At 37.4% G+C, this 15,960-nt stretch overlaps 1 protein-coding gene across 2 annotated transcripts in view; it reads left to right on the forward strand.

Annotated features, from left to right (window-relative positions):
* The window catches only part of LOC149168750 (tropinone reductase-like 3), a 289,834-nt gene that overhangs the window by 214,823 nt on the left and 59,051 nt on the right, over positions 1–15,960 (forward strand). For both annotated transcript variants that reach the window (XM_089428415.1, XM_089428413.1), the window contains one exon: positions 10,859–10,960. In XM_089428415.1, the coding sequence (XP_089284541.1) occupies positions 10,859–10,960 (102 nt within the window). The remainder of the gene's footprint in view (positions 1–10,858; positions 10,961–15,960) is intronic.

Genomic DNA, 15,960 nt, shown 5'->3' on the forward strand with positions numbered 1-15,960 from the left:
TTCATCAAGCCCTAAAACTTTCTTTACTCACCATCTTTGGGATGGGATCTTTACAATCTCCTGTGTAGGAACTTGTATACTCATCTTACTCACAACAACTCCCACATCAATATGTAATTCAACATCTTTACCTTTGGCTTTGTGCTTGGTTTCCCCTTTGGGAGGATCTTTTTTGGTATTAATCTTCTTAGGGTGGTCTTTCTGAGGGAGATCCTTCCCCTTTGGCATGTTAGAGCTTGAGGACGATTCTTTGTCATTCTTCCTAAAATATTGCAACCCTTTAAATCTTCTACTATCCTCATTGTTCAGTACGCGTTCATGTTGTTCTTCTTTAAGCTTTACTTAGCTAACTTGAGGATGCGTATATGTACCACCTAACATAATGTTGAAGGTTTGGGATTCATTGAGCACATTCATTTGCTCACTACCTTCCTCATCTTCGCTTTCTTCACTAGTACTATTACTTTGATAGTCTTCGGAAGGTGAATCTTCTTGTCCCACAACATTGCTTCGAGCTAAAGTATTGGGGACATCGAGTGGACCCTGCTTGCCTTCCTCATTATGTTTCTTGACAAAGGGTTTGTTCATTGAAAGGAAAGTGGATCTTTGCCCCTTTTCAAGAGTGGTGGACTTATTCATATACATCCTATCCCTATCATTAATATCCTCAGATAATTTATCAATTTTCTTGAGTGCGGTGACTAGGGTTTCCTCAACTTGGTCCTTGGCCATGCTCTTCTTAGCTTCAACCTTAGCCTTAGGGAAATCAAACATCTCAACATGAGCGACATGTAGGTTTTGATCAATTTCAATGACCATTCCTTTGCTTCAGCGAGAGTTTTTGGGTTCTTATCCCTAAGTTGATATGTTAGGTGTCCATGGACGGCTTTAATGAACTTGTCCAGGATTTGGGCATCAGTGGGTTAGAGGCGATTAGGGTTATCCTTAACAATTCTATCAAACACCTAGATAAAATCTCTAACATCTTCATCTCTTTTCTTTTGCAGGTGGTAGAATTTTTTAATGGCATTAGCTCCATCAGCATCAATGGCCCATGTTTTCTTAAAAATATCTTCAAATTGAACAAACTCACTGATACAAGCTGGAAGAAGGCTAAAGTACCAATCCCTAACATTTGCCTCAAAGGTTAAAGCAAATAACGTCATTACTATATCTTCATCTTCGATCCCTCGAGGACCCACTGCACAAAAGAAGTTTTCTACTTGGAGTTCAGCACTTTGAATAACACTCCCTCTAAACTTTGGCAGTCGTTCATGATACTTCTTAGGTAATGTGTGGGGAGCATTAGGAATTTGACTAAAATCTAGAGGTTTGAAAGCAGCTAAATTCCATTTCTTAGGCCTAGGGATTTAGGTTTTGTTTTTGATTTTGGTTAGTGTTTGTATTCATGTTGTTAGGAAAGAGTTGCCTCACAATAGGCGTTGGATTTCTTGTGGGGGACCTATCAAGTTCAATAACTCTCCTAGCAACAACTTTGACTATGTTTTCTTCATGATATTCTTAACCAAGTAATTTAGGAGTTGTCAAAAGAGGATCTATATTGTCATTGTAAGAAACACCTCTTCAAATATTAAACCAAGGAGGCAGACCTACTTCCTACCTAGCAATGGCGCCAAAAATGTTGCCACACAATCTAGCAGGGGTACTAGGAGGGGAACCTAAGGTACAACTACTACACTAAGTGACAACAATGGGACAAGGACCCATTATCACCTCAGTCAATGTCCCCTGCTCTTTACGGATTTTCACTGATGGGAGGAGTCCTGGTATAATGAAATCACTTATAATGGATATGTCAATGTCCCCTGCTCTTTACGGATTTTCACTGATGGGAGGAGTCCTGGTATAATGAAATCACTTATAATGGATATGTCAATCACTATTTGTGGAGTGATTTCACATGGCCCATTCGAGGAGAGATTTAATTAGGGCTCAATGCTTCAAAGAAGCTAAAGTCTCTCCAAGAAATACATGGAGGAAAATCTAGAACTAGGGTTTGAGATCTTCAATGATGATGAGTATATGCAAGTTAATGACTTCCAAGATGATATAGGACCTCTCAAGAATATTTGTAAGATGATTAGACACCTTAAATGGGTTTTCACTATCCTTGAGCGACCTAATTAGGGCTCATGCTAGACCTAGGGATTTTAGGAAGGACAAAGGGAGAAAGTACTCCAAATTACTTTCTAGGTCAAGGTAAGACAGAAGAAAGGACCTAGTAAGATTTATTCCTTCAAATACTATGTTCATATTACACTCAATAAGACCACCTTATCAAAGGAAGAACCAACTAGGTTTCCTTCCAAGAGCATACCTAGGGCATAAGACTTCCAGAGATTTAACCATGAGAATTCCACCAAAATTTGAGATTCTCTAGGGGAGACACTAGCACAGGTTTCTATCCAAGCAGATTTGAAAAATTCATCCCCTAAAGAATTTTGTAGGGCACCCTAGCTAGGCCGTCTAGGAAAAGGGGCCAAAATTTTGAAGAGAAGAAAAAGAGAGGGAAAGAAAGGTTGATCACCAATTTTGCTTGGACCAGTGCCTAATCCTTGGGCTATGGAGTCAATGATGATTCAAGATTTGCCAAACTCATCTTCAAGGAGGTCAAAGAATGATGCCCTAACACCCACCCTTCAACAATTACTAACCCAATAGCTATGGCTTTACATGGAAGAAGAAAAAAAAATTTAATGTTCCTAACAAGAAAATAACAATGAATACCAAATACATGCGCTAGCTACAACAAAAATAAAATTCTGATAACATAGAAAATAAAGCCAAAGTTCTGAGCCATGGTATTAATTTGAAAAGATATGAGTACATTAGTGATAGAAAATGGAACTTGGGCTTGCTATTGCAAGCTATGGCAAAACCCAGGCGTCGATACAAGAAGCTCGAAACAAACAAGTATAAGCACCCGATTGCAAAATGATCAAAGTACGTTTTGAATAGTAGCCCACCTTCATCCAAGTGTGAATGCCAAGTGGGAGCGACATATGGCTGATGCAAATGACGGAGGCACATGGCATATCTTTGTTAAATAGTGGTTGGCAAGGGTTGTTGGCTTGTTGGCTATCTGACTGATTGTCAAATGTAGGAGAAAAATTTCCTCCTATGTGTTACCCATTTTGGTGGGTAATAGGTTTTCAAGTTATTCCTCAGTTGCGCCATTATCCTTCAATGTGATGCAGCCTTATCCGCACCATATCCACAATATGCATATAAATGCATGTCATATTCATGTCCTAGGAATCTCAATTTCATACTTAGGGAAAACTCTCTTATATAGAGGTTTAATGCGCTTTCAGTAACTCTATGTGGAAACATTTCATTTCATTATCCAAAGTCTAAACCTTTATAAACCTTTGAGCGGAACCTTATAAATCCTTCATAACCCGTGCATATTAACCATACCATGGATTTTAGAATTTGGTTAGGCTCAACTTAAACCAAAATACATTAATCCCACTTATTTCTATTATAATTTCCATATAATAGAAATATTTCATAATCCACACTTAAAACCTTACCTTTCCGCCATTCCACAACCTTTGCACATTTATCGATGCTCAACCTGCACTTCAAATCTGCACCATTGATTTGTCTTGCTTGATCCAACGGCTATCGCGTCATCCGCTCGTCAACTGGCTCGGACAATCTCCACCGTCGATGTGAACCGTCCAATCGAACGGCTATTGCGCAATCTCGCGCAGATACTTGCACGACAGATATCATTTCGGAGGAATGCGAAAAAAGCTGTTTTGGTGTGCTACGTGTCACCACTCTTAGGGCGCGCGAGATACCACTTTCCGCCTTTGGCAAACTGCCCACGTGCTTAAATCAAAACCTTTAAGAAAGCTGCTCTACCTCACACAATCTCCTCTGTTGATCTGACTGATCCAATGGTTCCTGTGCACTGTTATGTTCTTTTGTTTCTTACTGTGCAATAGCCCATTCGGCTTTCTGCCTATGTATTTGTTCTTGTCGTACGGTCTTCACTTGTTGTGATCTCGATCTCCACTTTATTGCACCTTTACGCTTCCTTCCTAAATCCTTGGGTTTTAGGAAACCTTGCAGTTATACCTTCGCTGTAACATTGAAGGTTTTCTCAAATTGTCTGTGTGTAAACCTGTAACACTCTTCTCTGCACTTCTTCTCTGTTTCTGCACACCTGCAAACCTATGTTATGCAAAATTACTCTAATCCACACATAATTAATAATTCTGTTAATCAATACACACCACACAACTTAGGAATCGAATTCTCTGTCTTTATAAATAATCCTTTACATAATGAATCTCTCTCTTTGGCCTGATTTTCTAATCAGTGGCCTTTTCCTTTCCTGCCCGTAGGCTTACAGTCAAACCCTTCACACTCTAACTAACTAACTCTCTCTATGCCTTTTAGGCTTACATTTGTACAAAAGGTTCTGTAACCCATTTCGGTTTAGATTCTTAATCTTTTGAACTAAATCCTAAGAATCCTCTCAATCCCATAAATCATGAACTAATTCCTAATTTAAGATCTACAATTAATTTCCAAATCTATCAATTCCTATGAACTCTCAACTATCTTGATTCTCTTATGTTCCCCTTCATTCGAGAACATTTACAATATGCCTTTCAATACTTAAGTAGATCCTATTCTCATAAAATCACTCAAAAACATTAGGATTACATTAATTTGATGCATAGGAAACCAACTTCCTTAAAAACACAAGACCCCTATATTTTACTAAATGTACACATTTTTGGAACCATGATGCTCTTGCATCAGACTCCCAGGGTAGAAAACATTCATGATCTCCAGATCAAGTGTCCTCATATGTCAATAAAAAAACCTCCAAGGTCCCAAACCTTAGTTTGTAACTGCCAAATGCCTTGCACCTTTGCTGCTGTTGTATATCTATTGTCTTCTGGTTCATCTTCCCCTCTTCAATCAGTTTCAAATTTTGATTGATCACTCCTGTTATTGTTTTCCTCAACTTGAATTGTTTCATCATCAACTCCCACAGCTCCTTAATCACAGAATCAATTTCTGTTATTCCCTATAATCCTTGATTGCTTTCATTAACATCTTCTTGGGCTAAGCATCCTTGCTTTTGTCTGTTGTTGCTGCTATCCTTTTGTTGTATTGCATCTTCACCTGTAAACACATTTTCCTGCAATTCCTTGCATGTCTCCATCCAAACAATGGAGCTACCAATACCATCTTTGAGCATCAATCTCTGTTCAGGTTCACACTAGTGAATTTCCTCATCTTCCTTCATATCCTCAACAACAAATTCTTCTGACTGTCTGCCAGTCTCCTCATTAACCAAATGTGCATGTGCTCCCCCTTGGTTGTCCTCATGAGACAACATAGTCTCATTCTCCATCAGAATGCAATTCTGATCTTGCCTCTTTGAAATGTCTTTGTACATTTCCTTCATCTTCATGACAACTTCAAGTGACTGCCTATCACCCGATTCTCCTTTATCCATATCACAATCTCTGTGTTTAACTTCATCTCTTTGATCTTCATACTGAACTTGTCCTCTATTAAGTAGTGCATCTATATACGTCTTCTATACCCGTTCAAAATTGTCTTCTTCTGAGAAGTATTCATCATCATATATGGGCTTACAATCTTCTTCAATTTCTATGATTCCTGTAGAAGATTTTCCATCTTTATCTACTTCAAAACCTGCCTGCTTACACCAATCATGAGAAACATGATATCCTTTTACCAGCATCATCTCTAATTTATCATTACACATGAGACATTTATTAGGGTTCTCATCTTCCTTAACATGTATAATAGTTTGCAATAACTATTCTTCATTTGCTAAATCTGCAACCATACACAAAATGTCAGAAATAAAAACATTAGGCCTGTCAGCGTTACTTATCAGCATATCCATTTGTTGATCTGAACTCTTCAAAGAGCTCATGGGACTTCTTGCAAGTCTCTCTTCCTCCTCATTCTCCAAGCAACTTATAAGATCCTCAATAGATCTCTTATCAACATCATTTTCTTCAATGATGTCTTCCTGCTCTTGTCCACTGTAGTGAATTTCGTCATTCTCATTCAGCTCTGATTTTACAATCTGAACACTTACTCTTTGGTTTTCTATACTTTTCTCCAAAAGACTTAACTCATGCCATAAATTTGCCATCTCACTTGGTATTTCTCCTAAAAGTGCTGTACAATCCTCACTATCTTCTTCTTTGTCACAAGTATAATTTCTTGGTGACACTACTTCATTCTCGAACAGAATAAAATTCTGATCCTCCATCTTTGTGATAGTTTTAGATGTCTGTCCATCACTCTTCCTTTGGCCATTTAAGAAAATCAATTTCTCTTTGTCCTTACCAATAACAAATTCCTTATCATAAGACATAACTATCTCATCTCTACTAAAAATATTTCCTTCACTAAGCAAGGAATTTATGAACTCCTTCTGCTGTAATAACTCAACTTGATCTTCATTTGAAAGACAATCATCATCATACTTTGCTTGGCAACCTTCAGCTTCACTCAAGACAATTCCATAGGATGGTTTGTCTTCTCACACAACTTGTCAGTTTTAAAACCACAAGACCTCATGATCTCACTTGATGATTCAACTGTCAAGTCCCCCTGCTGTTCCAAGTCCTCTACATGAACCAGAAATATTTTGATGGTCTTCTCTTCAGCGTCTTCAAGCCCTCCACTTGGTTGCTTGATATCCTTCTTCACTTCTTCTTGCTTTTGGCCATCATCATGAGTCAAACTTCCTCTTCTTTCAGTCCTTGCAATATGCTGAAAAGTAAAACTTTTCCCCAACTGTGTACGGGAATTTACATGAGACCTATCTATCTCATCTACTTTCAGAACAAAATTTAGATTCTGCCTGTCTTCTTCCTCCTTTACGACAATATCAACAAATTGTCCTTTTTCACATGTTTCACTTGCAAACATACACAAATTATCAATTTTAAAATCATGTGACCTTTTGGTCTCACTTGAAGTTTTAGTCTTCAAGTCTTCCTCCAAATACTCATTTATTATGAGTAATTCTTCCTTCAGTCGAGCATTCATCATTTGCTCTTTCCTCTTTTGTAGTTTATGCCACCTTATCTTTCTTCTCATAAGAAAACCACACCTCTAGTCTTTCTCATTCCTCTGTAATAGTTCCATCAGTACTTCAAGATGGACTATTATCTTAGCCTTCTCCTCTCACATTCTTCCTCATTCATCTGTCTCCATATGCCATTTGCTTTGGCATCTTCTTTCTTCACTTTGTGGCTTTTCTCTGAACCTCTACAATGACTATCAGTAGTCATCTTCTTCTCCATCTCTATGAGTTCTTCACCCACTCACTATGAGCTGCACAAGTCTCTGCAACAATAAATCCTCCCTGCTGCACGATACCTCACTAAGCTTCTCTCCTCTGAGCTCAGTCTTTTGGCATCTCTCTGGTTCTCTCCTCTGGAACCATATGAGCACTCCATGCTCTAGGCTTCAACTCATCTGCACTTTTGAGAACACAACTGTTCTCTTGTATTTCAAACCCAAATGAAATACTAGGTTCTGGCGACTCTCTCTTAGAAACCCCTACTGGCTTCCCTCATCACTACTCTTTAGGATGTGATCTTCTCGCTGAGATGCTTCACTATTTGCTGTTACTTGCATATCAATGATATTTAAAACAAAGATCATTCTAAGCTTTCAAAAGCTTGCTGTTGCCAAAGTTCTATGGCCACTTTAAAATTCTTCTTCTCAGCTTACTTCTAAGAACACTCTTGTCCTCTCTGTCCAACCTTCAGTCGAATTCTTCAGGTTCACTGCCACTTTTTTTCCAGTCTTTCATTCACTTTGTTCTTTAGAACACATACATCTTTCATTTTCTGTCTATTTCTATCAATCTTTACTCTGTCTTTAACCTGCAAAACTCAAACCAGAGTTAAATAAAACAATTCCTGTATGATTTTACAAACAGTCTCCATCCACTCTTCACATTCGAGTGAATCTCCATTTTCCTCAAGAAAACAAACTTCGCTGTGCTTTCTTTATGCTTCTGCAATCTCTTCTTAAGAGTATCACTTACTCTCATCTTATGTCATGCCTTCTACTTATCAGATTCAAATAACCTGATCTCTTCTTTTTTTGCAATCACACTTGCATTCTGCACAATTCTGATTTAATTAAAAAGAGCTTTAACCAGCTCTGATACCAAATGATGCAGCCTTAGCCGCACATATCCACAGCATGCATATAAATGCATGTCATATTCATGTCCCAGGAATTTCAATTTCATACTTAGGGAAAACTCTCTTATATAGAGGTTTAATGCACTTTCAATAACTCTATGCGGAAACATTTCATTTCATTATCCAAAGTCTAAACCTTTATAAACCTTCGAGCGGAACCTTATAAATCCTTCATAACCCGTGCATATTAAACATACCATGGATTTTAGACTTTGGTTAAACTCAACTTAAACCAAAATACATTAATCCCACTTATTTCTATTATAATTTCCATATAATAGAAATATTTCATAATCCACACATAAAACCTTACCTTTCCGCCAGTCCACAACCTTTGCACATATATCAATGCTCAACTTGCGCTTTAAATCTGCACCACTGATCTGTCTCGTCCGATCCAACGGATATCGCGTCGTCTTCTCGTCAACTAGACTAGACAATCTCCACCGTCGATGTGAACCGTTTAATCGATGGCTATCGCGCAATCTCGCGCAGATACTTACACGACAGATATCATTCTGGAGGCATGCGAGAAAAGTTGTTTTGGTGTGCTACGTGTCACCCTCTTAGGCTAATTGCGTGAAATTTTAAAATACCGTTTACCACTCTTAGGGCGCGCGAGATACCACTTTCCGCCTTTAGAAAAATGCCCACGTGCTTAAATCAAAACCTTTAAGAAAGACGCTTAACCAAAGTTTTAGCGCTTAATCTTTGCCATTCATCTTCTCGACTTTATTTTGCGTGACTTAATCTTAGCCGTCTACCTCACACAATCTCCTCCGTTGATTTCACTGATCCAACAATTCCTGTGCGCTGTTATGTTCTTTTGTTTCTTACTATGCAATAGCTCATTTGGCTTTCTGCCTGTGTATTTGTTCTTGCGTTACAGTCTTCACTTGTTCTGATCTTGATCTCCACTTTGTTGTGCCTTTACGCTTCCTTCATAAATCCTTGGGTTTTAGGAAACCTTACAGTTATACCTTCACTGTAACATTGAAGGTTTTTTCAAAACTGTCTGTGTAAACCCGTAACACTCCTCTCTGCACTTCTTCTCTGCTTTTGCACACCTGCAAACCTATGTTACGCAGAATTACTCTAATCCACACACAATTAATAATTTTGTTAATCAATACACACCACACAACTTAGGAATCAAATTCTCTGTCTTTATAAATAATCCTTTACATAATGAATCTCTCTCTCTGGCCTAATTTTCTAATCAGTGGCCGTTTCCTTTCCTGCCCGTAGGCTTACTGTCAAACCCTTCACACTCTAACTAACTAACTCTCTCTATGCCTTTTAGGCTTACATATATATAAAAGGTTCTGTAACCCATTTTGGTTCAGATCCTTAATCTTTTGAACTAAATCCTAAGAATCCTCTCAATCCCATAAATCATGAACTAATTCCTAATTTAAGATCTACAATTAATTTTCAAATCTATCAATATCTATGAACTCTCAACTATCCTGATTCTCTCATGTTCGCCTTCATTCGAGAACATTTACAATATGCCTCTCAATACTTAATTAGATCCTATTCTCATAAAATCACTCAAAAACATTAGGATTACATGAATTTGATGCATAGGAAACCAACTTCCTTAAAAACACAAGACCCCTAAATTTTACTAAATGTACAAATTTTTGGAACCATGATGCTCCTCCATCATGATGGGAGCCCAAGTAAGTTTGGATTCTTAATCAAAAACTTTGATTATTCAGTAGATTTGCTATTTGCTAGGTTAATGATTTACCGGGGGTTAGGTTTAATGGAATCTAACACAAGAGAGCCATTATGACTTAGAAAACTTGTAATTCTGTTTGGTCACCAGTCATCATGAAGACGAGTAATGGAATTCAGGCTCATCCAGTAACCAGTTAAACCAAGAGGTGAGCCTTATTACACCTGTCAAATCTCTAGAAGCTACACTAGAGAATTGCCAAGCATGTAATCTAATCTAGTCACTAGTCACTGTTAAGGATAAATGATGGAATTTAGGCCAATCACCCATAGAAAGAAAAGTCGAATGTTGGAGATCAGACACTGAGGAAATAAACAATAAACAGAGTTATGAGGTTGACATCAGGACTTCGAGCACATGATGGGAACAATTCTTATATTTAGATGGATATGTTTGTAGTATTATGTTTTGAATGATATATTTTATGAATTATGCTGTGAAACTAGCAAGGCAAGAAATTGATGCAAGTATTCTAGTTGATTTCCCTTTTATAGTAAGGCTGGAAACCCTCATATGTGTTATCATCATCACCAAGTTCCAGTTTTCCTTCTTTTATCATGAAATAGTATACAATAAAAGGTTTATTCACTTGTAAATACAATTAACTGTCAAATTCTTGTTATGTGATTACACCGAACAACACTTTGTGATTATGTTCAAGCTGGATGATATTCATCTTATGGTATATATGTCTCTATTTTGGCTGTAAGAATTTGCTTTTACATGGCTTTGATAGTTTCAGAAGAATGAGTGCCAATGATAATTTCGTTATAAAGTTTTTTAATTTCTAGAGTTTGTAAGAACACTGAAGATATTGTAGGAAATGGCTAATAACAATATTGTGTGTTTGTAGGCTCTTGCTGCTGAAATGGCACCAAATACAAGGGTTAATACTGTAGCTCCTGGTTTTGTACCCACAAAGTTTGCTGATTTCCTTGTTAGGGATGAAGATATTGTAAGTCTATTCCTATTTTTTATTCTTGACTGTTTAGGTATGTTGTTAATCTTTGTTTTTCAAGGATGATATTATTAAATTACAGCCCTTAGGGGAGGTTGGCTTTAAATTTAGTCTATGTTGGCATGAAACTTATAAAGGAATACAAGTTTTTGAAATGGAGGCAACATTGAAATGCAACACACATTTTTTTAGAAAATGATCAAAGAACTACAAGGTTCTTTAAAAATACAAAAATATAAATAATCAATTTTTTTTTTTAATAACAAATGATCAAGAAAATTATATGAAATGATAAAGAAGATTATAATGAGAATGATCAATAAAATTCGAATGATAGATAAGATAATAAAATAATTTTTTATTAATACTCAACAAATGACCACATAAGTAGGTCAGTGGGACTCAAAGGTACATCCAGTATTTGTGTTAAATGAAGTTAGAGGAGGAAGCGTTCTGCTATATTTAGCAGGTGCACTAAATTTGGTGTAGGGAACCATAAGTGGGGCCAAGGCACAATTTACCTTTTTCTATTTGAAATGAACAAGAGTTCATTTAGTCAGGAATATCCAACATAAGAGACAAATAATTGAAATCCATATAGGAGAAAATAATTAATATAATTGCATAAAATTTAGATTGAATGATATGATTACAATGCCAAGTGACCGTCTACTCATAGTTTTGATTAGTCACAATGATTACAGGTAATGTGGCTCAATTAGTCATGATATATATATATATATATATATATACACCAAGAAAAAAGGTTTGTAATTTTATTAATATAACAAAATTACAATGTAGCAAATGCTATACACATTCCAAATAGCATATTCAGCTTTGGGCATAGATTTTGCCCCTATATGCCTTTTCATCCTACCCTATATACAGTGTTCAGAAGGAATTTTTTTACAAAGTATCTTGTCATCATCTCAAAAGGACACAGAATTATATCCAGGACTTATGCACATAAACAAAAGTGTTCCCTTCTTGTTGAATTGATACCATCCAGGTTCCTCAATCCAGCTTTATTCTAGCTTTGGAAAGTTCATTTACTATCTTGTTCTTGTCCTTGTAGATATGTTATAAAGATATTTTTGAGAAAGTTGGGAACAGTGATTTTACTTTATTGAACAGGGGCTGTAAAGTAAAGTTTCTCAATGTATAATTTCCTTGTGCATCCATCCTATAACAAGAAGCAAATCACTATATATTTGAATATGTGAAACTCTTAAATCTTGAGCCAATTTCAAAACCGGTTTGAGGGCCATCAACTTACAGTAGTTGTTTGGCTCCGGCTCAATACTAGATTTGAATTTTAGGCTATTATTTTGTGCTAGATACAACATTCCTCCTGCTCCATCCCTAGGCTGGGTCCCCTGAGAGATCCATCGAAGTATGACCATGGGATATTTCTATCTATTATATCTTCCACATGACCATTCAGTATGTTCATTACATTGTCTACTCATTTAGGATGTTTTCTCCTCAAAGCATAAAAAAAGTTAAGCCTTCATTTCGACTTGTAATGCTGTCTCATGATTCTTCATTCTGGAGTTGATGATGGTAGAGGGCATGAGAGTTGAGAGTCGAGACAATATGATGTTCAAAGTGTTGAGTAGGATTCTTCACTGGTGAAAAGGTTTGACCAGCCTAATTCAATCCTTTGAGGAATTGTATTTTCATATGCTTCCCAACGTGAACTTTAATTTTGAGACTCAGTTGTATTGGCATTAATATTCTTCAAAATATAGTTCAACTGTTTTTGTTGATGTTCATACACTGCTTGGTTAAAGTATTGACTCGTGATTAAAGATTTCGATAAGGTGTCATTGTAGCATGGTTTTTCCTTGTCATACTTGCAGTGCTTTCTTGATTCACTTTTGGTATTATTTTTTCTTCATACACCTGTGTCACTTTGTCGATCACTAAATTTCCATTAGTAACAGGAAATGTCCATTGTCTGTACTTTGACATCTGAAGATATCCTTACTTCAATTGGATTTGTGTCTTGTCCCTTCTCAAACACATTTGTAACATGGTGTTTCCACACATTTTTGCACAATTTTGGCTAAGGGAAAGAACCCAACATTTTCGACTTAGGGACTTAGGAAGAAATTAGAATTAATTTGATTGCTAGTGGAAGGTGGGGGCCACCCACATGGGAATTCAAACTAGTCCATTTGAATGGCTTGGAGGGAATTCAAATTGCTAGATGGAGGGGCCCACATGAGGCAAGGAAGACCCACAAAGATATAAGGAGGAAGGAGCTCTCATTTGGATTCATTCTTACACCTTGCAGTCAAAATTACTTGACTGTTCGCTCTGTTGTTTAGCTGAGTCAACCGGCTATTTAGCCACAAATTTCTCAAGCGGGAGATTCAACCTCTACTTCGGGGGACCATCCATGCCTACCCTAGAGAGGCAGTTCCATAAGTATTTTAGGAGTTCCGGGAGTGCGTTACAACACTACCATTCAGTCACAACAGGGAGTGCGTATTTCTGGCTAGCTGGAGAATACATAGGGGGAGTTTGGAGCTATCAGTGATCAAACAATTGCTAGGAAAGTTAGAGAATTGGGAGAGCAACAAAGGGCCAACCTTTCTTGTGAGTTTTGGAGCTAGTAGAGCTGTTAAAATTGGAAACTAGGGCCAATCTCCACATGGGTCACCTTATTTATGGCAGCTGATATTTTTCTTGGATTCCTCTCTTTGAGAGGTGTAGGATTGATCTAAATATCATCCTATTCTGACATGTATTTATGGAGATATGAATATAGTTATATTCTTGACAATTTGTCAAGGTCGACCAGCTAGCAAAACAATGATTTTCTCCTCCAGCTTAACCTCAACGTTGGATATAAAAGGAGGAGACCTTGTGGCATTATTTCATCATCTCACTCATTCATGCTTCTCTCTTGGGTACACATTTTTGGAGTTGTCTCTCTCACACGTGTGGAAGGATGAAGTCTGTTTCTGATTAGGGCTGCGTTGACCGAGTTTGACTAGGGCTATAGGAAGGTATTTTGACCAGCGTTGACCAACATGGCCTCTTCCTTGATTGTGGATTAGCTGTGGCTGCTTCTCCTTGGCAGGACGCAGATTTTGGCACGCAAATTGAGGTGATCTAATGTCATGTTTGACCAGCGTTGACTACCCTAAATGCTGGCTGCAGGTTGACTTCTGTTGACCTTCGTTTCACTGAGTTTTCAGACTGTTTTGGGCTGCCTCTTCTTGCTGTTGGAGGCCAAGTTGATTGGGATATTGACCAAGCTAATTGGAGGTCAAATCTGATATGTTTGACCAACTTTGACTTTGTTGGTTAGGTTTTTGCTGTTGCTGTCATAAAATTACAGAATTGCGTATTTGTACCATCTCTCTCTCTGTGTTGAATTATTGAAGAATATAAGAAGAATTGATCAAGGGTTTCCCTACATTGGGGTTTGTCCTTGGCTGGTGCCACATCTTGTGTCCTCTTGTTTTGGCTTGTCTTCTACTGTTTATGTTTATGTTCTATCTGCATTTTACTATCATGCTGATGTGATTGCTAATCTGGAAATTGATTTTGGGCTAATAAGAAATTTGAAGTAAATTGCACTTAAGCATAGAACATACCAAATGTTAACAAGAGCCAGCATCCCAGCCAATGTTGCACGAAGCGGGGACGAAATGGGAACATTTTTTGTAAGCGGGGACGTGGAAGCGTCATTTTCCAAAAATCTAGGAAGCGAAGCGTCTGCTATATATATATATATTTAAATTTTTTTGCATTTATACTCAAAACAAACATCCCAAATACCAAATTAGTTGTAGAAGACATGAAAACATGCATATTTTTGCATAAATCAAGATAGATATGGCATCCATGATTCCATTGTAGTTACTAGTATGTACATCAATGATTAATTATTCGAACATCAACCATCTATATTCTAGCAATTACAAACATACATCAAATTTTTAAGCATATTATAAAACATAAAACATTTAAGCATATTATAAAACATAAAACATAGAGCATATTAAGATTTATCTAGCAAGTGAGCAACTGTCAACGTTTGTCATGTCCAAAATTCAAATAATAATGTTTACAAAATATGTCACTTGGTCACCGCCAAGACAAAAAGGGTTCAAATTCACAAGCCTACACGTCTAATGATTAATCTATGACAAAAGTATTAAATTGTGAATATATCTACTAATCTCTCCTCCTTCCACCACGAAGAGAACGTGGCGTCGGGCCTTCACGTGGTGGCAATGAAGAAGATGGTGGCTGTGGAAGTTGTGGCACTGAAATTGATGAAGACGAACCCCCTACTGTTGGTGTTGAACCATGGAACCTAGGAACCAAGGGACCAGATGGGGGTGGCATCTCAACACGATCATCATCATCCTGGAATCGCTCAAAAAATTCATACAAAAAGAACACTAGTTAAAAAAAAAATTAAAAACATGAATTAGAGAAATGCTTTTTAAGGAAATTCATACCACAATGGACATACCTAGATAAGGGCATCCTCTAATTGCTCTAATCGCAACACTCCATCCTCCAAATTGGGCTCTTGTCCCAAATCTTAAGGTCTTTATTAGTCTTTGCATCATTACAGTAATGGGACAACAATTGCAAGTTGTAATGAACATAAACCAAGCTCTCTGCCCGGTCTAAACTCAACCTGTTCCTTTTAAAACTATGGATGAAAGAATAAGAGCTCCAACACCTCTATGCAGAACAAGTGTTTATCACCTGTGATAACACCCGCAATGCCAAAGTCTGTAGAAGTGGAGTAGCTCCTCCATGCATGTTCCACCACTCAAGAGAAGAAAAAGTCTCCCGATCTCTAATTGCATGCATGCTCCCAAATGGACTAGTGTTAAGCGTATAGTTGCTCAACTGTCTCTGTACCATGGCAGACTGCTCCTCATCAGGGACTAATTTACTCAATGCAATCATATATTTTTTGTGAACCTCTTGATCTTGGTGTGGATTTCTCCTGCTTC

Source organism: Pinus tabuliformis, chromosome 4_2 (genome assembly GCF_031772625.1).
Source record: "Pinus tabuliformis cultivar Carrire ecotype Pingquan chromosome 4_2, CPIR1, whole genome shotgun sequence".
Lineage (NCBI taxonomy): Eukaryota > Viridiplantae > Streptophyta > Pinopsida > Pinales > Pinaceae > Pinus > Pinus tabuliformis.